The following is a 25640-nucleotide window of genomic DNA, read 5'->3' as shown; positions in this document are numbered from 1 at the left end:
TTACTGTGTCAATAGGAAGTGTTTGTGTGGACTGAACAGAAACAAAAAGTACAGAACATCCCAACTGTTCACACTTCCAGGAAAATGATTTTTTTTCTTTTTATTATTCAGCCGGGTTCTCATGTAGCCGCCGCTGAGCTAAGGAAATTCCATCATCTGTGGGACAACAGTTATTTCTCACGTTGGTACCTTAGCTTAGGAGCTGACTGGGGCTGGTACAGACAGTTAAGCTCCCTGCCTGATCCACCTCAACCCTTTTAAGTGACGCAGAGTGTGATCTGGCAAGGAGACAGCAAAGGCCACTGATGGATGAAAGAGGTTATGGGATCAAATTGGAGGGGAGCGGGGGGGGGGGGATGAAAGCGGGTAATACTGCAGCGGTGGAGGTGAATTTAGTCAGTCAGGGGAGTGGAAGAGAGGGACAGATGCTGCAGGTGCAACAGGCACATCTAGTGAACGTATAACACATAAACATTATGATATAGTTATGATAATCTACCTGCACTTGTTTAATTTTTGCTCTTCAAGACAATAAAACTACTAAAACAAGTTTCATTTTTACTGCAGAAAAGGAAAAAATAGGATGAGAAGAAACTGCTTTGTTTTGGGGGCTTCATTAGTCTAATTTATTTACTACAAACATGCAGCTGAAACGTCTAATTTCACAAATCATCTCAACTTCCCATCATCAATAAGTGGCTTCAAAGCACAGCAGGAGTTCTGTTGCTGATGCTTCACGCTGGGGATGCAGAGATTCATAAATAATGCAGCATCCACTGCGTCTGCTGGTCAGGAAGCAATCAGAGCAATGGATAAAAAAAGACCTACATGTGGACATGGGCTGGGTCTGGGGTCAAGGATAGGGGTCCTGCAGCTGGACTCTGATTCAAGTTAAGATCAGACGTCAGATGTGTGAAACTAAAGAATCCCTCTAATTAAAAACGCTGATTTGTTCACACTGAACTTGACTTGAAAATGAGAGAATTAGCTATTAATTAAATGTGCTGCTTATGATTGTAATTAAGTAAGTGTTGGCAGTAGTGCGAGACTGTGGTGAAAACTGCACGCTATGAGGTGAACAAAACCCAAGTGACATCACGCTTTAGCTAGAAAACAGCTTCTAATCACAGCAATATTTACTTTAATCTTTGTATATAACAGTTTCACTCCTTAATTATGTGTAAAAACAGCAAATCCAGCACTTTTTCTTTTGTTTTTTTTTTTTTTACACCGGACCTTATTAAAACTAAGTAAAGCTAATATCTCAAGGAGGTAATCATTATTATCTTTAGCAAAATGTGAGTCTGGTCTTTAAGGAGTTTGAAATTCTGCAAAGCTTTGAAGATAAAGCAACTAATTTACATTTTGCATGATGTTTAAAAAAGCCCTTGTTTCTGTTCATTGTGTTTTTATGTGCACATAAATGTTTGTGTTCTCACACAAAGGCTTACTGTTTTTTCACTGCACCTAAACGAAGTAAAGAGAAACAACATGTTCCTCTGTATGCAGCATGCACATTTTATCCTGACAGTGGAAACAAACAAACAGTAGCAGGTCTCAGAAATGCTAAAAAAAAAAAAAAAAAAAAAAAAAAAATTGTGTCTGTCATGATTTCTAAATAAAATGTTGGTTTTAGAAGAAAAGTTTACATTTCTAAACTATGACCTAAAGTCTTTAAAGAGGTATTTTTCTTACTTTGTGTTCCCGCTTCCATAAAAGGTCACATCTGGAGAGAGTTGGAAACACTGTGAGAATCGTGTTTTTGGACTTTAACACAGTCCAACTATTGTTGCTGAAGGAGATGCTGGAAGGAGCCGATGCTGACCCTCAGCTGTCTGCATGGACCGCTGATTACCTCATTACCCGACCCCAGCCTGTCAGACTGGCTTTTTTTGATGTGGTGGCGAGCGGCGCAGGGGTGGACGGAGCTGGCGCCTTTCCCATTCGCACGTGTCAGATCCTACCTCAGCCACAACAGCAGCAGAAACATCTCCAGAGGTTTTTCTGATGACACATCTTTGGTGATGTGTCAGAGCTGGAGTTCAGAAAGGTCATGGAACTAACTAACAACCTCTTCATCATTACCAGCAAGACAAAGGAGAGAAAAAAATCACATCCCACTCCGGTGAACAACAAGGACTGGACATTGAGATGGTGGAGGACTACGGGTACCTGCGTGTTCACTTAAACAATAAACTGCACTGGTCGAGCAGCACGGATGTCCTGTACACGAAGTTTTCTCCTCCCACTCTGGAGACTCGGGTCCTTTGAAGTGCACAGGACACTTCTGAAGGAATTTCATGACCCCACAGTTGATTAGACTATGCAGTGGTGTGTTGGAGGAGTCCTGAGCATCCCAGTCCTGGGAGGATGTTAGCTAAGCTAATAGCCACCATGACCCCCCCGCTCCCAGCTCTCACCAGTCATGTGACGGCCACTTAGGCGATATACTTCAGACTTTAACTATCAAGTTACAATTTACCAGATTAAGGATCCAGTTATTGTTTATTTATTTTATTCCTCCTCTCTAAATGTTTTGTATGTCATTTTTTTGTGTTGCACCGTGTTGTTTTTTTTTTCTTCTGGAGTTGCTAAGGCATGTCAACTTCCCCACTGTGGGACAAATAATGTCCTAAATCACCTCTCAGAGTTATGTAGAAAAGCGTGTATTTAGCAGATAAAACTATGTTAAAGGGACATTCTGTAGTATTTCTTGTTTACTGGCTGAAGCATCAACAGAAAAAAGAAGAGAATCAGCTTGAAGCTAGCCTTCTCCGGTGGAAGGAGCTGAAGAAAGAGAAAAGGGATGCTGAAGTAGCAGCTTTCTCCTCCACAAGCAGGTCAACTGTGCAGCCCAAATGGGCCTAAAGCTAACAAGCGTAGCAGCATCACAGTAGATCCTACTGAGACACACCAGCCTCAGTGCTGCAGAAGTGGATGCTTTCGTGGTTCGCAGTAGATTTAGAAGTTGCGGTGAACGCCGGCTCTGCTGTTGATGGGATGACACGGTTTCCGAAAGACACATTACGTCCGCATTCCGGACTTATTCAACGACACAGTGACATTTATCATGAGCGTTTCTGGAGCCAAGCAGCGTCTCGAGACTGAGAAACCGCACTTCACAACTTTTACATCCGGGTCGCTGCAGCAGAGTTTAGCGTCACACTAAAACACGCTGGCTGTTTAGAACACACAACGTCGCTGATTCAGCAAAGAAACGCGAGAAGATTAAAAGAGAGAAAGAGACAAAACAAGAGTCATGGTAAGATCGTCGTCTGCTGGCCTGAGAGAGCTAAAAGGTTAGGTAGGATGCAAGATGGAGGCTGAATTAGCTGGCGTGACGGGAGAATGGGAAAAGTTCTGTAGTGTTTGTAAGTGTTGTCGAGGCTTTTTGATACACGACGGCTAACGTCGTTGCAACGGGTACTGGAAAGCGCCGAGCGCTAGAATGTATTATTTGTTTAAATGTGACACAGTTTATCATTATACAGTAGCAATTCTTACACAATGGCTACGGTTACATGATGTTTTTTCATTTGGAATTAAATAATTCAGAATTAACGTATTCTCCTACAAGTTTACATGAAAATAATAATTCTGAATGAGGGTTTACACGAAACACGTCCTCACTTAATTCCTCTTTAGAGCGGCAGGTTAGGAAGCGTTCTGATTGGACAGAGGGTGAACGTGAACGTAACATATGACGTATAAGGGAAATAAACTAAGTTGGCGCCCTGCTTCTCGTCTTTTCAGTCGTAACTTGTAAAAACTACATAATAAGTACCAGTTTCACCGGTATTTCTATTATAAATGTAAAGTAGCAGCTCAACACCAACATACTACTTCACTTTCTGCAGCAACTGTAAAGGAGAAGAAAGATAGACCACCGAACATTGGAGGCAAAACAACGCACGTCATCGGGACAGGACAAGGTAACGAGCATGCTCAGAACGACCAGAATTAACTTAGAGCGGAACGAAGGTTTACAATTTAATTCCGAATAGAAATTCGCATAAGGAATTAAGTGTTTACATGGTTGTTTTTCATCAGTTTAAAGCGGAATTAACTTTTATTCTGAATTAAACGAACTCAGACTCCCACGTAAACACGTGGAATATCCCTTTAACTATTTTTTCCAGGAGTCATTAAAAAGGATCCAAAGCAAAGTATCAGAACCTTGTTGTTGAGAGAAACAGATAAGAGTCTGAAACTCAGGATTGTTTGCATTCCAAATGATTGCTTGGTTATCAATCAAACAAACTTTTCATACATATCAAAGTTTGTCCAATCGGAGCCTAAAAATAATCCATTCTTATTTCACATCCATGTGGTCGGGAGCACTGTGATGCTTCCCAGCCAGCAGATCCCCAGTTTAGGCCTTTTCTCTGTGGAGTTTGCATGTTCCTCCTTCAAATGAATCCTTTGATTCTTAATGGATCGTAGCTATGATTGGGAGCCGTGACGGCTCTAGCCACAACCCAAGTATGGAAAATAGGTGATTCTTAAAAGGGGAGAAAATAAGCAAATTCCAACATATGAGAGGCTGGAAATATCTCGAACCCTAAACAAACGTGGGTTTGTTTATGAGTCGACATGTGTGCCATGTGTGTCTGCAGTAGAAATCCAAACTTCATTCCAAGTCTTTGTGTCACTTCCTTACTGTAGAAGTGGAATGTCTCCCGTTACCACTAACAATACATCTAAAAGGCAGAGGAAGTGGCCTTCAGATCAATTGTTTTACTCTCACACAAACACACACTCATCCCATTGTTGCCTGAGCAGACAATACACACAGCGAGTTTCACCTCTCAACCACAAAACACCCACCGACGCACAGACAGCCCCCGGTGTGTCCCGATGTTCTGGTGTGCATTAGGACATGGCTCGAGGAGGGGGAAGGAGAAAAACAAGTGATTTTTCTCTGCTGGAGGAGCTTCCTGTCCAGGGATGTAAATGCTTCTAAAAATACTCACCACCCCATGTCCAGATGTGCTTTTCACAGGAGATGACAAAGGGATGAGGAGGGAGGAAACGAGAGCATGCACAGTACAAGGAAGCGATGTTTTCACCTCGGCTCTGATGGGGAGATTTAAATCTGGGGGTGATGAATTACATGAGCCTTTACACGACTCTTATGTGGAAATTGATCTTAAAAGAAGCTGAGGGTCATCTTAATATCCTGACTCAAGATGCGCTTCAACCTCTCCGTTGCTCCTTTCTCAGCTACGGCCGTTTCTATACAATCCTTTTGTTCCACATAGGCCTCGTTTCCACCAACAGGAGGTCAGGGTGGGCTGGGACGCTCTTTTTTTTTTGCATTTCCACAACCTGACCCCACCCGCCCAACCTATTTAGAATCCTTCCACTGGGGCACCAATGTAATTCTAAACTTCCCCAGAAATCGTATAAAGAAATGGAGATGCCATAAAACGGGGACAGATCTAGTATGGGTCTCATACAAAGTGGATTTAGAGATCCTTCTTTTGTCTTTAGGAAAGAAAATTTCCTTTGTTCCTCATGCTGTAGCATTTATAAATAGCTTCAAATAATTTTACGTCTCATACGCCTTTTTATTGATAAATTATCTCTTGCTGTGTTTTTTGCCCCTTCGTAGCATTTTATTTGAATCATTCACGAGGTTTTAGGTTGCTTTTTGTTTCAGTTCATTGTTTTTAAAATTGTTTTGTGTTTTATGACATTTTCTCTGAACAATCATGGTTTGTTGTGAACAACTGGATTTTATTGTGTGATGTTCAGAAGAACCTACCTGCGAATCAAGTTTCCCATTTGGGACAATAAGTAGCTGAAACTGAACCTGAAAAATGAGTAGCATCAATTTTCATGCTGTCCCCAATTTCACTTTTCTGCAAATATAAAGCTGTTTCCACGGCAATGAGCAGGACATCGGAACCTTGAAGGCTTTTGGATGGAGCAGTGAAACGATGTCTGAGAGCTCTCTTCCGTAAGCAGCTCCGTTTTTCTCAACAGACTAAAAAATCTGCTTCTATTCCATTGATGTGAACTGATGAAAATACATATTTATTTGTTGTGTTCTGAGCATGTCACGTCTGGTACAAAACGACTGAAGGCAGACTGTTATTTTGGTAAAACCAGTTTGTTTAGCCCCGTACACGCAGACAGACAGGAAATCTGGCAAACTAACAATTTTCCTGGTGGCCTGATGTGTTCCTGGGACCAGCAGTGTATTTATTGTTCTCGCTGGTTGATAAAAGACAGTAGATCGGCATCCAAACCAACATTGGACCGCCTGCTTGATTTCTAAACTTATTCCTGGTTTACGTGACTTTTATCCTCTTCATCTGGAACAAAGACACAACAACTCAACTGGCATTGTTCTCATTTTCCTGGTGAAGACGAGTCTTTATGGCGATTCCAACCGATATCCAAGCTTTCCGACCTTCTTGGCTAATTGCGAGCAAATGCAAGTGACATATTCATAAATTACAAAAAGCATCTATTATAGTTGAGGTATCTATGGCGATACAGCTGATACTTTGCTTCCAAGCTAAGAAACGCAACAACATTTCAGCTAATCGTACTATCCCGACCCGCAACCGTTGGTGGAAACGAAGCTATACATTTCGTGAAGTCCACCTTCATCTGTTGCCTCCAAGTATTAACTCAACCTGAAAATGATCTTTTTGAACATAAGGCCACACTTTGCTCTTTATTCACGTGCAGACTTCTTCATCTCTTTATATTTCTGCTTCATGTCAACTGGCTGCCGCGTAACATCGTCCATTCTCTGCTATTTCTTTCTACAAGTTTCCAGTCTTCCTTCTGGAGTCACAGAAAAGAAGCATATCCTTTTCATTCCCTCCTTTAAAGTCCTCCCTTGCATTCCTCTATCCGGCAGTCTCGTGTATTTTCCCTCCCTCTCTTGCTTCCTTTGACGCTGAGTTCATGTTCAGGATATAGCTGAACACAGTGTTCCCCCTCTCGTCTCATGTTTGTCTCCTGCGTTCAGCATTCACCTCAGAATGAAAGTTATGCAAAACCAAAAGATTTGTTTTCTCTCTATTTATTACCCCCGCACCACCCCCTTACTTTTCGTCTGTTCCTCGCATTACTGCAGCAGCTTCGTCCTTTGCTTTTTGCATCTAGACATCATAATGGCTGGAAAATATTCTCTTGTTGGATGGCCAAACTAGCTCCTGAGGCTGAAGCCTATAAACTCCAGAGAGACGTAGCGAAGATCTGTGTTGGAAACTATTTAGCACCGTCTGACAGACAAGGTAAACAGCAGAAGGGGAAATAAGAGGCTTCTGTCAATACTTAATGTGGTCTTATGTTAGGAGGTCATTAAATATCTAAAAGAGGCAGAATACAATCACTAAAAAGGCACGGCAAAGCACAAGATACAAACAAAGGCATTCATATACATGACTTCATGAACATAATCCAAAACACTCCGAATCTATAAGCTTATTTTATGATTAAGGCCCTCCCGTGTTCAACATTGTAACCTCCTGGTTTTTGCTGCAGAGATTACAATACAGGCTCGCGTCAAGCTTGGACATGAAAGGCCAGGCTTGATGCATGTCAGTCTGATCACATGGGAAAGCTCGTTATTTGACGTTTGTAAAAATAGCTGCGCTGGTGGGATAGCAGGAGAGGACAGTAATCCCCTGATCTCGCTCAGCACTCGGCCACCACAGTATCTGGTCCGAGCCAGGCTGTCCAGATGGCGGGTAGGGATATCCGCTCCATCTGCCAACCCAGAGAAGTACAGCAGCCAAGCAGATTACTGCTTCGCTGACACACTGATCTACAAGCATACCTCCACTCTGTGAGCTCTGCACAAGTAAGAGGGAAAAGACAGAAGGGGGCCGGAAAGAGTTGCAAGTGACCCGCAGGAACGTTTTAGGCCGAGTGTGCACGGATGTGTGTGTAATGGTGCATGAACTGAACAGGCTCTGGATGTAAAGACAAAGGCTTCATTAGCGAGGACAAACTTGCAGAGCATGCTAGTCTGGCCAATGATCCCAGAGTGTGAATTTTTAAAGCTGGGGGTGGCTGATGAGGAATGGAAGCAAAGGCAGTCTGTGTGTCTGTGTGTTACAGAGTGGGGCTAAGAGGATTAACTCAACGCCTCTGCCTACCCTGGATACCCAGAGCTGTGGAGAATCCCACAGCAACCACAACCCCCCATCCAGGTCAGCTCCCCCATCAGACCCACCTCACTCTCCCAAACAGAAGTATGTCACACGCCCATGGACCATTAGCTTTGGACCACCAGCTTTTTGACATCTCTTCAAATCATCCATGATGAGAAACGGGAGGAAAAAACATATGTTATCCAGCCTGGCAGCGGCAGGACATTTAACAGAGTCTGGTGCTCTTAAACGGGTCGCAGAGAATACGGTCTAGACTCGACGATACACCAAAGTCCATTAGGATGACCAGTTTTCTAATAAAACACTCCATAACGCTACAAAATCAGTCAAAGGAAAGATGGGTGTTGAAACATGAAACATGTATCTTTATAAGCTTTAAATTCTCCAAATACAGCCATCTAATGCGAGCTTTGCGACGAACAGGCCTTCATTGAACCCAGATGGGAGCTTCCAGTTCACAGAGACATACGTGTCTTCAGACATGGATCCGTCAGCGCAGCCGGCTGCCAACTCTTCCAGCTGCTTCATAAAACACAGACGCTGACGCCACGGCCGTAAACGCTAAAAACCTGCTGCACAGGCGGGGGGAAGTCTGAACACATACCGACATAGATGGACACGTGCAGACACAGAACAGAGGTTGAGTCAGGGAGAGGCAGAGGGGGGATGATGGCAGAGGGGGGTTTATATGAGAAGTTGCTTATTGCAGTCAGGACGGGAAATCATCAAATCTTTTCTCATTCACCGTCTTCTCTGCGTGGAACATTACACAAGTACTGAATAAGGGGAAACGTAGCTTTCTTTTGGCAAGGAACAGGGAAGCGTGTGCCGTCTGGAGAGTTAAAGGGGTGACAGGGTGACTGTGTTAAAGGTAAGATTAAAGTAGGCCGAAGAGGAGTGCAATGTAACCTCCAGCTGCTCCAGCAGCTGCAGCTCGTCCCGAAACACAAGAGGGGCTCGGGCTGGCGGAGACAACGGCCAACAGTTCGCAGCCGAGGGCACGCCCCCTGTGGAGCCATCAGCCCTATATGGCTGCCAAGGCACTGAGACAAACATGACCACTCGGACGCGCGCGCGCACACACACACACACACACACACAAAGGAAAACAAGCAGAATGAAGAGAAACAGCCACACAGACAGAAATAGAGACCCAGAAAATGATGAGCAAGCATTTCCTGAAGAGTCTGGAGTTATTCAGACGACAATTCCAGCAAATGTGGGAAGAGCGCGACATGTGCATGAGGATTTATTTGAGGAAAACATCATTATAACACTGCAGCTGCCAGAAGGTCAAAGTTGCAGAACTATGTCCGTGGAGCCGGCAGCCTGAGGTTCACAGGTCAGGCCTGTGTTGCACAGGCCAGCTCCAATAAATATCGACATTCCTCCTGCCAAATTAATTACAGTTTGAAGCCTGAGAAGGCTAAAACGGCTCCCACAGGAGGAAAGCAACTGAAACGGCGCTCTAGTTTACACCATATAAAACGACACAATACGGTTTATATTTAAGAGATACGAGTTCTGATGTCAGCTCAACGATAACTTAACCTTCTGCTAGTTTCCAGGGAAAACTTTACAGCAAAACGTGTTTTAGTTGTGCCTTCAAACAGTTTATTTTGTGTAATGCAGCTGTCCCTCATCTGTGAAGACATCCCCCAGAATGGTAACATGGTCACATAAACACCAGGCTGCTGCAGCAGGTATATTAGTCCCACCAGGACTTTTTAATGCTGTAATTCAAGTGTCTTTCCATTTTTTTTTTATCTTCCTGAAATGCAAAATGACTTTTCTTTGTATAGTTGACTCAAATATGACCACATATATGTGATTATGAGATCAATAAGTGTACCTGAGGCAGTATTTCCCATTTTTTCTGCAGCTCCTGAGAGTTTTAGTGCAACAATCTGTTTCAGCTTTTCCTGAAACGTAACACAGTTCAGTCCAGTCCAGCGAACGCACATGCACAACGGAAACTCCACTACGGGTTTAACCACAGATCTTTGCAAATTCCAAACCAGCAAGACAAAATTAAAAAGATAAGATCATACTTGAAATATTCACCTGCAATAAATTATTCACAATATCTCCAGAATCTTCACCGTCCCTCTGAATGTGTCAGTCAGAGACGCCGCGAAATAGATCAAATTTTATTAGGAAAGACATTCCTTTTGTTTCACCTCCAGCAGGAAGATCCGAGCTTGATCTTTCACAGCAGGTGTAATAAGGTAACAAGGTTTACTCCTCCTCTGACACGCTGTACTCTGCTAGAAGTGTATCCCAGCGGCTGGATTCAAGCTTCGGGGGAGATTTAGCATGTTAAGATCTGATAATAGGAGGCTTGTGGAAATCTAATTAAAAAAAACCTGTGTGTACTTGTGACTGGACAGAAGTAACATAAATCCAGACATGCTGGGCGAAACTTTTGTTTTTACCCAAGTATATGGTGAAGTTTTGACGAATATGAGATGAAGATCCACAAAGGCTGATTAAATCTGTGTTAACCGTTGACACAGATTAACAGTGTCACAAATCCCTGGAGGGGCTGTAAAATGCAAGTTCACCTTTATATTTCAAATGGTTAACTCATAACAACAAATAACTGGGCATGAAAAGAATTTGTTTCAAAGTTAAATCATATCAAGTGTAAAATTTTGATCTAATACTAAAAGATATTGACTGTTTGAGCCTCACATACAGAAACTGAAGCTCAAATCCTGGTCTGGGCTCTTCTTTCTGACCCCTTTTACTATAAATAAGTGGCCTAAAACCCTGAAATATCCCACTCCCACCCACTGGTTTGTGGACTCCTGTTTGGAAGGCACCTCAGGCTTTCATACCTCTCCAGGGATGAGATGTGACATGATGTTTATATTATTATGTTTCAGGATTTTAATCGTTACAACGGTGGCGAAGCATGTTTCTGACGGAGAACAACCCCTGACACGGGTTAGTCTGGATGCAGCGGCACGTCCTTTCACAATCCAAATCTTTTGTTCGTTTGGAAAGATTTTTCTTTTACACAAAAAGATTTTATTTTCTCCTGAACCATGTTTACAGGCCAAGTTTGATGCTCGCTACCATCAAACTGTTTTGGCTTCTCTCTGAACGTGACTTTAACTCTGCAGACGAGTAGAGTGCATCGTTGTCCTGGATGACTCGTCCGGATTCAGGACGCTGCCTCGGCCCCTTTATCTGATCACAGCTCATGTGCCCAAAGGTTTTTTGTTCTTTGTTGTCGTTTGAACAGTTTTACTTTTTGTTTTTTCAAGATTTGATGCAGTTCCATAAAATGCAATGAATGAGTCACAGTGCAGAACTTCACAGGCTGGCAGATCCATTTCATTTCAGTCAGCTGTGTTGGAGCAGGGATACCTTGAAAACCTGCAGGATCGTGGCCCTTGAGGACTGACTTTGAATCCCCCTGCGGTAGATTTCTTTGATGCAATTAATTTGATGCAATTAATTTGCTCTCAAACTTGCAATAAATGTGCAACTTCATTCAGAATGTTGGTGGAAAAACACATTAATTCAATAATCAATGGTCAATAGCACTGATTTGGAACAAACATCAATATGATAAGCTAAGATAAATGCAGACTGTACAGCCTTGGTTATCGTAACTAAGTATTAAAAAGTATTTTAAGCTGTAAACAGCAGGAAGGTTTGCGTTTTGTCCTTTTTTATGGCAATAAACAGAAATTCATTCTTTCAGTTTTCGGTTACATGATGTTTTTATTCATTTAAATGTCTGATGGAGGACAAGAATAAAGTTATAGTTTGATATTTTAGTTGCTTTTTTTTATTTATTATGAATAAAAGTCATGTTACTCAGCAAGTCATACCATCTAATGCAAAAAAGTGGCTAAATTAAATCAAAGCAAAATAATACTGAGATTTTGGCCAAAATGTTCAAACTTGGGGTTTAAACCCCTGATACAGACATGCTAATTTAACTCTGACAACCTCATGACTTCAGTAAAAGCCTCTCAAGCCCACCGTGACCTCTGGTGCCAGACCTGGTTGAACCACTACGTACGGAGGTTCCTCCAAGCAGCCGACCCAAGTTGGATTCCTGACCCGACGCCCTCTGCTGCATCTCACGCCTTTCTCTCCCTGACTCCTCTCTCCTTTAGGTACTGTAGCACTAAGTCTCAATAATACTGGATATAAAACACTAATCTGATCCACAAACAATGCTGATTATCATATTTAAAAACTACTGAATGAGAAGTAGTTTTATTCCCACTCGCTGTTTGTTCCTCTGCCCTCCAGCAGGAAGCCGAGGAAACCCACCAGATCCTTCAGCCCAGAAGCTGCAGGTCTGCAGATCTCCGGTGGGTCCCTGTGATTACCGTACACACACACACCCCACACACACACACACACGCACACACACACGCCACTACACTTTTCTAACGCTGTATTTATATCTACCTTCAGCGAGGAGGTTATGATCTACCCAGCATTTATCTGCTTGTCTGTTTTAACTTAAAAAGTTATGGATGGATTTTCATTACATTTTCAGGACTTGTTGGAAATGTGAAAAGGAACAAGGAATTAAATTTAGGTGCTGATCCGGTTCACCGTTTGGATCCAGGAATTTTTTTAAAGGCCTTGGCAGAGGTTTGCTCACTCCGAATGCTTTTCTAGTTACATATAATTTTATTTGCACTCTGACTTTATTTATAAATATCTTACTTTTTTTTTCCCATTTTCATGCAGCCATAAAAGTCTGCAGCATCCAAATTTCATTCCACTCATGTGAAAACATGTGGCATTAAAATGAAAGTTCCTCCGTTTTGAATATCACCTCTCAGTTGCTTGTCCAACAGACACATGACATTAGTTCCTCATCAGTGTATGAGAGGGATGACTTTAATCCTGCAGTTAATGTCACTGGTGGGGAAGCAGAAGAGGGTGGGTGTATGAGTGACACACTTACAGGGATGTTACAAGCCGAGAGCTGCACGAGGGAGTTTGCTCATCTCTCTCTGTGTCATCTATCATTCTGCTCTTTACACGCCTTTTCCTGCACTTTTCCTTTGAAGTCTTGGCTTGCCTTGGTGTGCACCCCCGTTTTATTTAAGCAGGCTGCCGACTGGAACCGGCCCGTAAGTTGACCCGAGTCCCCCGTCTACAGTGCCTCGTCTGAGATAACTCATGTGCGTTCTCATCAGGAATCATTTAAGGTAGCTTGATATATCGCCATGGTAATAAACTCCACTGCTACTGGAGAAATACCACTAAGTCTATTTTCTCTCTCAGTGAGTGGTCAATAAGGAGCGGTCCTGGTCCAAAAATCTTTAAAAGCACGCTGGTATGTGACCTGTAAGGTCAGCTGGCTGGCTACCAGCTGTCACCCTTTGAATATATGTACGCGTGTCCTCGGTTTGCTTCAACGTCTGTGCGATTGCGTTTGAGCTCATGTCGGGAGCCTTTGCACGCTCGTCCGAGTTAGCGGGATTTTTTTGACCTACATACTGCTGTCGACGATCAACTCCAAAGAAATCTGTGTTAATCGGTTTCCCCTGTGGCCAGCCGCCCTGCTGCTGTTCGCAGGGTGAGAAAGCAGATCAGCAGACCTCATTAAGACTGACAAACAATAAGCCCAGATTTTCATTTCTTTTGAGACCCCCCCCCCCCCCACCACCACCACCACAGTGGCTTCCACTTTGGCTTTGGTCATGTTAGTACTGCAAAATGATTGCGAGAGGCAGCCAAGAGTGTTGCACCAACTGTCCACTTGCAGAAGAATGTGGAAAAGCCATTAATATTCAGTATACTTGTTGTTCTGCACAGTTTCATGTAGAAAATAAAAAGGAAAAAACATTACTGAAAGAACATCTTTGCTTATTTGCTGTAAAGCTTTGCTCCGTTGGAGAAAAGGTGCAGACAGCTCTGAGTTTGAATGTGCTGGTATGAAGCAGAGGCATTGATACGCTAACATCACATGAATGTAAATCAAACTTTGCAGTAAGACACAAACACCAAGACGCAAAACATGTTGTAAATAGATTTTTTTTAAAAAGACCGTTTTGCTCAAGAACAAGGGATAAATTTAATTTTCTTTTCTCCCTTTCTGAGCCCCGACTCCACGGCGTGTGAGCATGAATTAATTCAGTTTTTTTACCTCTGGAGTTGGTAGCCATGTCCGCCACCTTCTGAAAGGCATCTAAAAAGGCCACGGCTGCCAGAGTTGTGGTCCTGAAAATACACGGGTTTGTGTTAACTGCACACTGACTGCATCAAGAGTCTGTAAACATTGCACAAGAACTTTCCTCACTGACGTTTGCTGCTCACATGAACCAGCACTCACCTGAGCTGAGAGTGCAGCTTTGTGGCCTTGGCACTGAAGTCCTCCCAAACAGGGTAGGAGCCCTGATAAGAGAAGGAACAACACGGTCAAATAAATATCTCACCAAGGACACTGAAGTCAAAGAGCACACACACGCATGCAGTATGCATACAAATACATGTTTTCTCTAAGAGGGGTAGTGTCTGATGCCATGAAAGGAAGGCACAGCTCCAAATCAGGCTGCAATAAGGCAAAGAGGACTTCTTTACCTTGAAGGCTAAAAACTGCTGATTTCTACCTGCTGTCATGCTCCAACTTGCCTTTAGAAAGTTCATCATGCATTTTTACGTATCATTAACAATTAGCATGAGCAGCATCCTCTCATGTGTTTGCAAACTCTTATTGCATGAATGACCAATGAAAACGTTCATATCGCGGCTGTTACGTGCAGGTAGGACAGGCTTGTCTTTGCAAAATCTGGATTAGATTTACCGCTGGATCGTCGCGCTCTGCCTTGAGCTATAGGCTGAGAAAGCAAACATTAAACACACAGTGGAGGGCTAGATCCCATTAAAGCAAGAACTTGAGCTTGAGTAAGGAGAGGAAAGGCATAACCCCTGTGTGCCTCTTTTGATGGATACAAGCCAAAAGGGGGGTTACGTGTCCTGACTATATATAGCCAAAGTGAAATCAGGAATGAGAGTTTCTCCTCATCACATCTCCTTTAACCTCCATCCAGAGGTTAAGCCCCAGGTTCTCCAGGTTAAAGCTTCTGCTTTGGACACTTATCTAAGAGCCATGGTCACAAAACCTCGGCCAGAAGCGCCACAGCCTCGCTGCTTGCTCGCCACTTTAACAGGTGTCTAATTAGCTTGTGTGGTTGGGAACTCCCTGGGGCCGGAGGGAGATGCGCTGCCAAGACAGCTGAGGAAGGAGGGTGAAGAAGTGGGCAAAGAGGGCTGCGTGCACAGCATCTTAGGGGAGTGTGCTACGTGCTTTTTTACCTTTATCCACACCTGGAAAAGTTCAGGGAGAGCTCCATTCAATACAATTCAACTTTATTTGTACAGCACCACTTCACAACAATGTTGTCACAGGGCACTTTACATACAGTCAACATACACATCATTTCAAGCCAGTTCATACATATCCTATAATAGAAACCAACTGAATACATCGAATCATGACTTGGATCCAATCCCCCATCCTGAGCTGCACGCGGCGACAGTGGGAAGCAAAAAACTCCCCTTTAACAAGAAGAAAACCTCCGTCAGAACCCAGCTCAGGGAGGGCAGCCATCTGCCTCAACTGTTTGGGATGGAGAGGACAGGAAAGATAGAGTTCTGGTGAACGGAAAGACAAGTGCGGTGGAAGAGCTTACAAAGAGAGCCCTGATGGGTAGCAGGCGATGTTCCTTCAGGACAACTTAAAAAGTAATGACCTTGCCCCACACAGAGGTTTTAAATCACCACGTATGACTCAGATCCGATCTAACCGCTGATTCCTGACCTAATCCAGATGAATCATTTCTCTGCCTTCTGTTCCAACAACTCCTACTCACTTATGTTTCCTGTAGTTCTGCCAGACTGTTATAAAACCAACAGGTACGCCTTCCATCAGCGCATCAAAGCAGAGACAACACCGCCCAAGCTCCTCATACGTGCATCATGTAAGTCCGTCACAACCAAACTCCAACTGGGTTGAGTCAGGAGAGCTATGCTGCTGCGTTGCTCCAGGGGGGTGAGGCTGGTTTAACAGGCTTTCATTGCCCAGCAGAGCGGCAGAAATGAGGTCAGATCTCTGCCTCAGACAGTGGACACCGATACTGTGCTGACTAAGGGCTCCAGCCTCATTCATCTGCACTGCTTATCAATACACAGACTGTCTCTCTGAGAGCCCCCGTGTCTCTCTGTGGTCCTAGCGTGAGGGAACACAAAAGGGAAACGTATGAACCCAAACCAGCGCTGCCATTAGCTGAAAGCTGATTTCACTGGAGCCTTACAAAAGGGGGGGGTGTCCATAAATAGTCTGTGGAAAAGGCACCAGGGCCGTGCGAGCTATTCGATCGATTAGAAATCTGAGAGTTGAAACAACAATCTGATGCTTGACTTGTTTGCGGAGCACTTTGCAAGCAGCAGCATTGTGTGAAGAGTGGGAGCTGCCTGCAGGCCTGATGGAGTTCACACTTTCCATCTGTTGTCACGAACAACAACAGACCACCCCGGGACAACTTCCTTGACCCCCCCCCCCCGCCCACACACACACACACACACACAATAAACACACACTTGGATGTAAGTGATGGATGGTGAGAGTCATCAAATTCCTGCTTAAAGCATGAAAATAAGCAGCAAAGCGAGTCGGTTAAATAACTGAGGTCGAGCTTTAAATGTGGACTTGGCAACGTATCATAAAAGAAGCGATTTCCTGCCAAGAGGGTCAAGCATCACAAAGCACAATCAATAATCTTTCCTGCCTCTTTCTGTTTACAAGGATGAGGTGATGGAACTATTTTCTTTCAGAGCATCCTTCCCTTCAGGATAAAGAGGGAACAGTTGTTTGGGGTCAAGTGGCACACACTCACTTTTGTCTTTTTATAACTACACACCTTCTCCTACTTGTGTATTCACATTCTCTTCTTTCTTAATAGACTTGGAGATGTTTATTGTTTGGTTGTGTTGTTATTCTTTAAACCAAATGCATCAAACACTTATTAGATAAAACTATTAAAGATTATCTCCTGATTCCTCCTTTCGTGCACTTATGGTGTCCTAAACAGGTTGTTGCAACCGCTGACGGACCTGCTGCACAATATGCAAACAGCACAAAGGGAAACATGTTTCATGTCCCAGTTTGTCCTGCAGCGGTGTGGCATGTGGGGGGAGGACCCGGTGAAAGAGACAAAGGCAGTAAAAAAAAATATGCATGTGATCAGCCTCCATGCATCCACAAAGGTCAGATAAAACCCGGTTAGTGTGTGTTACCTTCATGTCATTAACGATGGCCTGGAATAATCCACCCAGCGCTCCACACTCCTTCTCCACAGACTCCATGGTGTCCAAAACAAACAAACTAACAATAAAAAAATAAATTAAAAAAACCTTCTGGAAAGAGACAAACCAGACAGAATATCCTCCGCTTTAAGTGTGCTCAAATAAGACACATCTAAGTCTTTGTTTTGTCCATCCGCCCTTCGTTGTCCTCTCCCACAACAAGGCAGCGAAGCCGCTCCGCTGCGCTCCCCCCCCACCCCCCCCCCCCCGACCACGGCCAGCTGCTCGGTGGCTCCGGGGGCTGCTGCTCGGTGGCACCGGGGGCTGCTGCTCGGTGGCTCCGGGGGCTGCTGCTCGGTGGCACCGGGGGCTGCTGCTCGGTGGCTCCGGGGGCTGCTGCTCGGTGGCTCCGGGGGCTGCTGCTCGGTGGCACCGGGGGCTGCTGCTCGGTGGCTCCGGGGGCTGCTGCTCGCCTCTCGGTGGGATGGAGCAGGACCGAGCAGGACGCGCGGCGCTCGGTTGGACTACAGCCGGGAAACGTGGAGGGCACATGCACGGTGGCTCCTCATGTCCCACCGCGTTTACACAAATAACGGAGAGAGAGGAGGGCTGTAGGAGGAGGAGGAGGAGGGGGCACGAGAGGAGACGGGATCGGTCGCAGGGCGCGCGGGGACGCGCTCCGTTGTTATTAGCGCAGCAGATGTCTCGGAGCTGGAGTCTCCCGTAATACGATCCATGGGAATGGATTTGGAAAAGGAGGCTGGTCAAGTAGGTTTTTTTTTTCTTTGGGAAGGAGGAGGGGACAAGAAGGAACACCCCCACCTCCAGCTTCCCTTTCACCCACGCAAACAAAAGTGAAACGCTGCTTTTCCACGGAGCAGTTTGCTGACATACTAAGCTGGCTTTTCTTGGATTTACATGTGTGGGAAGGCACGGGTCTGTTGATGATCTTTAGCTCCAGTTCTTTACTTCAGGACGCAGCAGCATGTGGGTTAGGGTCGGTTCATCCTTCACGACACGCGTGACAAAACTCATGCTGATTGAACCCAAAACTGTTCTGAAATGGTTTAATATGATTAAAAATATTAACTCAAGCTGTTTTATTTTTGATCATGAAAAGAAACAGAAAATCATTCATTTTAGCAGAGCACAAATGGAAAAAGATTACTTCGTCATTAACCCAGTCATTAACCTTACTAAACTAAAGCAACACTTTGACATGTGCATTTTAAAGAACACAACCAAAACATGAGCTAGTTGGTTATTTTAGTTAGTAGTAACTGTTGCACTTGAAGCTACTTGACAAATTTAAAGTTAAAACTTCTTCTGAAATAAATATTTTAAAATGACTTCACTGATCGTTGCTTATTGTGAACCACGAGATTAAACATGTTTCCAAGTACTTCACTTGTTACTTGTTTATCAGATTAAAAATTAATATTGCAAGCAGCATATTTTCTTTTTTTAGTCTAAGTTGTTTGGATTTTCTGTGAAAACATCTCCTGTCTCTACTAAAACGGTCTGAAGATGAAGATGTCTAGACTATGGTGTGTGTTCATTGTCCCTTCCTTCCATTTAGACAGCCAAACTGGTTAACACATCATGCAAATGATAAACATGAAAAGAAAAGGCTATTTTTCTCATGTAAAAATGACTGAAATGCAGATTTCTGATTCTAAAAATGGAAACTAAATGTGCATCGTGCAGTTTATGATCAGCACTCGGGTCTTTTTCCTCCATTCTGACTGCTACATTCAGGTTCTGGGCTAGGTTAAACTCATCCTTTACAAAGATAATATTGCCATCAGGATCCCTAATGCTTTTATACTTGCATGTCTGTTTTTTCTTTCTAAAGTGAATCATAACTTATTTATAGTGTATTCCAGGACAAAACTATTGATTTTTTTCCACAGTGAACCACTATAAGACTTATGATTCATTTATTATACAGAAAAAAAAAATGCTAACTTTATGCTGGCAGGTATGATTTGCTTAAACTTTCAAAGTTGAGGTTTGGCATTTTGCTGCACTATAAACTACATCAATGTAAGTTAAGCTAAAGGATTGCTGACTCAGTTTTATCGAATATATTAACGTGGATTTTCCAGCTGTGTTTTCTAGGCACAGCAAACATATTTATGGAGCACATTTCATGCATAAAGCAAGTCAATGTGCCGTGCACGGGCAATGGAAACAGACGTGAGGATAAACATGAGTTACAAAGGGTACAAAGGGAAAGACATAATCATTGTCATAATGATGAACTTCATCATCACCATCAATCAATGTGCTTGAGCAAGAAAATATAATAAGAAAAAAAGAATAAATCACTGTAAGATAAATATACTACATTTAAGCCTTTACACTTCAGCTTTCAGATAAACAAAGGCTGGATTTTCTGACATTATTAAAGGACAGAACAGCTGATTTTCTGTATTAAGCTAAAATAAGGCAACATTAAACATTAACATAAACAACAATGTGTGTTGTTTCTTTTCAGATCCAGATTTCTGCAACAAAGAATATCATGAAACAGCAGTTGTCTTGCAAGATATCCATAACCTCTACATGAATGGAAAAATCACAGGCTGCAAGAGTGTTATTTATCATTTCTTAACCATTTTATTGCTCTTATTTTTATGAAATGGTCAAGGGGTCACTGTGCAGCATTCCCGATAAACATCCTGTCAATATATAACCCAGCACATCTGCCTCACACACACACACCTTCCTCCCCCATCCATCAGCCTGGTTTTAAAACACAAGCACATCCTCTCCACCAGGCAGACATCAGAATGAAACATGGATTAGTCCGACCAAAAATGGCTCCTCACATCAGCAAACAGCGAGTCGGACATGCATATTTATATCTAACTCAAATATCAAACCACTTTTTATTCACATCATCGTCTCTGATTACATTTCCTGTGGCTCTTGTCAGTCTTGTTTCCTTAAAAAGCATTTACATGATGGGCAGCGATACCCTTTCTACTTCCTGTACTGTAGTTTTTTATAGAGCAACTAGATACGCAGCATCAGTCATCAGAGCTGATCTTTTAAACAACAGCGATCATAAACACAAAGAGGGAAATTAAAGTCAAGAAATGTCACATTTCTGTTTTATGAACTTGTGGTGATTAGATTCAGGAGCGATGTCTGGTTTGGTATCTCCGGCCCCACGTTGGCAGACATGAGGTAGAAGAACTGGGACTGCTGCCCCATGTTTTCACCACAGCGCTCTCTGGCATCTCCGAGAAAGCAGCAATAAAACAGAAAATATCCCCAAGACAGATGCTGACATTCCTCACCACCACCTTCAACCTTCCCTCAGAAAAAAGGGTCTGCTCTCTGCTGCACTGCTGATGCATGTGTTTCCTCATTTCAGCCTCATTTCGGTGGATTTTTTTGTAAGGAGACAGAAAAATGTGAAGGTTTCTGTCTCTGAGTAAGAGCTAACAACTGAAAGCAATCATCAGTCCTTAAACACACCAAGCTGGGCAGACTCAGAAGACTTTGAGGGCTTATATAACCAACTTTAAGGGCTTTGACGTCTGGGTCCATTTTCATCCACCAGTCTGCGAAAACGGCTGGTTGTTTTTCAGCCTTCAGGCTCCACGTTTCACCTCGCTCATACGACAGATCGTCTGCAAAACAATGGATTGTTTTCTAAAACACGAAACACTTCTACATGAACCAAGGAGGAGGGAATGTTGAAGCAAACAGCTGCTTGTTGCTCTGTTTCAGTCTCGACGTCGTCTGCGTAATATTCCAGCTTCTCTCTGACCTTGACACAGTCCTAGCTGCTAATTTCTGCACGTGTTATATGATATCTTGTGGCCTCTCACATCTCAGTCAGGTCTTACTCATGATTCACCAAGAATCCTTTTCTTACTTGGTGAAGAATAACTCTCAGGAAGCCAACACTAAGGTCACTGCTGAGGTCAAATACCACTTGATCAAATAAATCTATCAAAATATATAGCTATCAGTATGAGGTTGACTGTTATGCAAGTGATCTGTTGCAACACTTAGTTTGAAGCGCATGGCGAGCTCAGCTGCAGGGGATCAGAGCATCCATGCACATGGACTTGGCTTCTGGTTTTCCTTAAGATCACATAAGCTAAAATTTAATGATCTCACGAAGGAGAACTGGGAAAACTAATCGCACAGAGAAATGGATTATACAACGTGTCTGAGAAATTCCTGAAGTTTTTTTTTTCTATTGTTTTGTTTTTCTACTTTTCTTCCTCCAGCATGAAGGATTGTCAGCACAACAGAATTAATTCAAGCTGCTTCTTGCTGTCTGTTAGGCAACTGCAAACGCAGAACAACTGACTTTCCAGCCCACAATGTGCAAAAGCCTGATGCTAAAAAAGACAGATATGAGGAAAGCACGCTACTTATTTCTGCTCTCTTGTTTTTAATTCCTCCAGAGGGGTGTGGGCAGCGGCAACTTGCGTTATTTAAAGCTGGTGACACAAACAGGGGTAAAATAGGAGTGGTAGAAATGAAGCCGTGTGATATTTAAAGCTGAAGCCTGAAAACCACTTTAGGGGACGTTTAAGAGTTGCTAGAATGAGTATTTTAAAGTATGATCTCAGACTGTAGCTGTGTAAACAAACTATACACACTTTCCCATCTTTTACTGGAGTCCAGTATTTCTTTCTGTGTTTATTACAGTTTGACCCCTTATTTGTTCTTTTATAGGTGTTTATGTTGCCGTTTTATCATCCATCCATTTTCCTAACTGCTTAGTTTAATTAGGGGTCGTGAGGAAGTTAGTCTATCCATCATTTACTTATTTCTTCTATTTATCTTTTGTTGTGGTAATTTAAAGGTTTTTATGCATTTATTTATGTCCTGGCCTTAGATGAAGTGTCCACTTGTTGTGTTTGTGCCTCTCCTGCTTCCTGTAAATCAAATCTACCTTCCAGCATCAGTAAAGTTACTTTGACCCTTGACCTTTTGTCCTTTTGACATTTATCTAATCAAGGATGATGGCTCTGCTGTAAAAATGATCTTACAGGAATGTGGTGGATTCCTGTGGTTTACATATCTGTTCTGCCGCCTTTCCAGGTGATCCTCCTCCTCCTCCTGTTAACTGGTTGCCTCTTCCAGCCAGTTGGTTCCTGGGAGTGACCCGTAAAGGGCCTGAGGATCCACAAGTCCGGGCCTTTTGGCCTCTTGCTGTCTCACCATGTTTCTGTTAAAGTTTATTTTTCTTATCTTGAGTTTTCCAGATTGACCTTCCAACTTGCTTTTCTTTGGGTTTCTTTTTCCCGTTTGTGTTAAAATGCTTCTAGTGGTTAAGTAAGTTGTATTTTTAGCTTTCATTAGGGGTGTTGGGTTTGTTTAGTTGGCCTCGCCTCTCCCTGCTGCTGTGTTTTAACGGCTGTAGAGATGGCCTGTAACCTCCTTCTCCTTATTGGCATCTTCTGGAGTTGTGTGACTCCCGTCTTCTCTGCAGCAACGTAACAGATAAGAAGCTAAATTTGATTTGTTAGAGAAATGTCATCTTGTTGGTCTTAATGGGAATAAAATCATGTGGAGGTAATAAATCTGCATTTTCAGCTCAACTTTCTTTTTCTAATTTTCACTCTTTTAAATGAACTTTTTTATACCACTGAACTGCAGTCTGAGAAGAGTTGATGTGTTTATACCTCAAATGATAATAACTTTCCAGGTGTCACTGTATAAAACTGTGGACACTTCTCGTCTTGCAATTTGCCTCTAAGGCGACCAATCAGGGGCGGTGCCAGAGAAGACACCTCAGGGGGGCTCATCCCAAAAACCTGACTGACTTTATCAGTAAGGATTAAACAACAAGGAGCTGTGCATTAGACAGTCGTAATCCACATCGCGGAGTCTAGAACACCAAGACGCGAAGCGGAGTCCTCCGCAAAGTGCATTATAACCGTGTAATGCACAGATCCGAGTTGTTCAATCTGCTTGGTCCCACACAGTAAACATTTTATAACAAATTTCTACTTCATTTTTACAACACTTGCTAAATATGCTGAAGTATAGGAACTATCTTATGTTGGCCTCAATGTACTTTTTATGCCTTTTTATGCTCTCAAATAGACGATACAGCGCTAATAAATGTCGGCACACAAAAAGTTTCTTTCCACAAGTGGTGTTGACTTTAAACAATGCAATATGAAAATGTCCTAGACATGCACCTCATCACTGTTATGGTTATCATTTTAGTTGCGTTTTATTTGGTGTTTTATTTTTTATTTTTACTCTATTTTAGGAAGTTTCTGTGTGTGTTGTATGTTTGTCGAATGTGCTCTTACGACTGTTTTCCAAAGTGGTTTTAATTCTGCAAATGGTAAATAAACTGAACTGAACTGAAACAACAGCTGTCAAGCTACAGTGCGTTTCTGTTGTTCACCTGTTAAAAAACAGCTGATCTGAATCAGGTGAGTAACGCGTTGCTATGGTGACGCCCCATAAAGGAGGGTTCAGTTATTTAACTGGATGAACTACGTGTGAGTATATATATTAAAATAATGTCACCAGTTGTCATTAGAATTATCCGTGACCATGGTATAAACTAATTTAAAGTCTTTGTGTAACAGTGGTTAAAGTCATATAATCCAGCATCTTCCCAAGTAAACAACTTGATGAAAAAGTCTAGAATAAGCTGTTTTAAGTTTATTAATTTAGCTTTATTTCCTGAAACCTGGACTTTTTTTTAAGGTCTTATTTTACACGTGCCCCCCACAATTTCCTATCTGAAGCCATCTGAATGAATTTCACATTCGTTTGGATGCAATATGAAGCAAAATTTCAGGAATTTGTGGAGAAAATGTGTTGGTTGTTTATAATACCTCCGCTGCCTGGATGATGTAGTTAAATGATCCATGCTTTACAGCTCATAGCTTCTCTGAAGCAACATGTTTGAAGCTCCTTATGGTGTAATAATACTTGTTTGTATTCAGTCAGGTGAGTTTAACTCAGCAAACTAAACATAAAAAGAAGAAAGGAAATACTACCTGATGTTACTGAACTATTTGACAGGTAGGTGATAGTAAGAAAATACAGATCTAACACAGAAAAATATACAGAAAAACAAGTCACAACATTCCCAGGTGAAATATTGATCTTTTTCTAGCCTTTTTATAATCGTTGCAGTTAATTTTTCTGCAAAAAAACCACTAAATGTTAATTATATGTTGACTGTTCTTTGTCTAAAAAGTTAAAATTATTCTAACATTTCAAGTATTAGTGAGTTAAACTAAATCTAATCATTTAATTTTAGATTAATTTTCAATCAAATAAACAGTTTTCTGTAAGTGAAGGAGCCTGTAGACAGGAAATCATATCCATGAGACCCGTTTAAAGTTTTGTCACCATGACAGATGGTTTTTTGGACAACAAAGAGAAAAACAGTTTTATGATGATGCCTCTCAGATGTGCTGGAACTAGCAGAAGAAGCTGTTTTTGACACCTCGGCCTCTGTTTAAGTACAACTGCGCTAATTTGTCTGAGTTCAGCAGCTGGCTCCCATCACTCTTGTGTTTCAAAGGGATTTCTAACAGCACAAAGCCTCTCTACATATGATCCACAAAAATCCGTTCGTCAACACTTCACAGATGGATGGGGAGTTGTCCTGGGAGAAGGATTGCTATCTTTGGTATGCACTCTATACGTTGCACGATCAACAGAAGTTTTGGAACGAGTGGCTAATGAAAGTGTAATGTAAACTAAACTGCAAGCAGAGAGCTCTCCCTTGAGCACTTTGCATCTCTTTCTGTTATTCTCTTCATCTCCTCTTCCTTTACTTTCATCCTCCCTGTCACAACTCATCCTCTTCCCTTCATTCCAAACTTTTCCTTTTGTTCACGTTCAGCTCAGAAGTTTCACAGTTTACTCCAGTTTCTGTGATAGTTTGCGACCCTTACATGATGATTACACATCAGCATCTCAGGTGAGTCATCTTGCAGCATCCTCTAAATGCAATGCTGGAAAACTGACAGAATCTTCCAAAATAAGGAGGAAAAAGTGTTTTTTTGTGGTTTGCCGCTGTGACAAGGCATCTAAATGCCCCAAATCAGCTTTTCTCACTGAGATAATGTCTAAATTTAGATATTTTAAATGACGTGTACTAACTTTTAATGTATGCAGCTGTTTAAATGCATGACGGTTATGTAATTTTTCCAGATGTGGAAGTGATTCTGAGGACTTAAAAAGCAGAATATTTAG

General features: G+C 42.5%; 1 protein-coding gene across 2 annotated transcripts in view; it reads right to left on the bottom strand.

Moving 5' to 3' along the window:
• Positions 1-17662, bottom strand: part of mtss1la (MTSS I-BAR domain containing 2a) — a 29133-nt gene extending 11471 nt beyond the window's left edge. For both annotated transcript variants that reach the window (XM_079259001.1, XM_079259002.1), the window contains exons 1-3: positions 17421-17662; positions 14458-14519; positions 14272-14345 (exon numbers count right to left, since the gene is read on the bottom strand). In XM_079259001.1, the coding sequence (XP_079115127.1) occupies positions 14272-14345; positions 14458-14519; positions 17421-17489 (205 nt within the window). In that variant the 5' untranslated portion in view covers positions 17490-17662. The remainder of the gene's footprint in view (positions 1-14271; positions 14346-14457; positions 14520-17420) is intronic.
• Between the last annotated feature and the right edge of the window lie 7978 nt (positions 17663-25640).

The sequence above is a fragment of the Telmatherina bonti genome (assembly GCF_933228915.1).
Source record: "Telmatherina bonti genome assembly, chromosome: 2".
Classification (NCBI taxonomy): domain Eukaryota; kingdom Metazoa; phylum Chordata; class Actinopteri; order Atheriniformes; family Telmatherinidae; genus Telmatherina; species Telmatherina bonti.
Note: the sequence above shows the minus strand (reverse complement) of the source record. Positions and strands in the feature narration are given on the sequence as shown.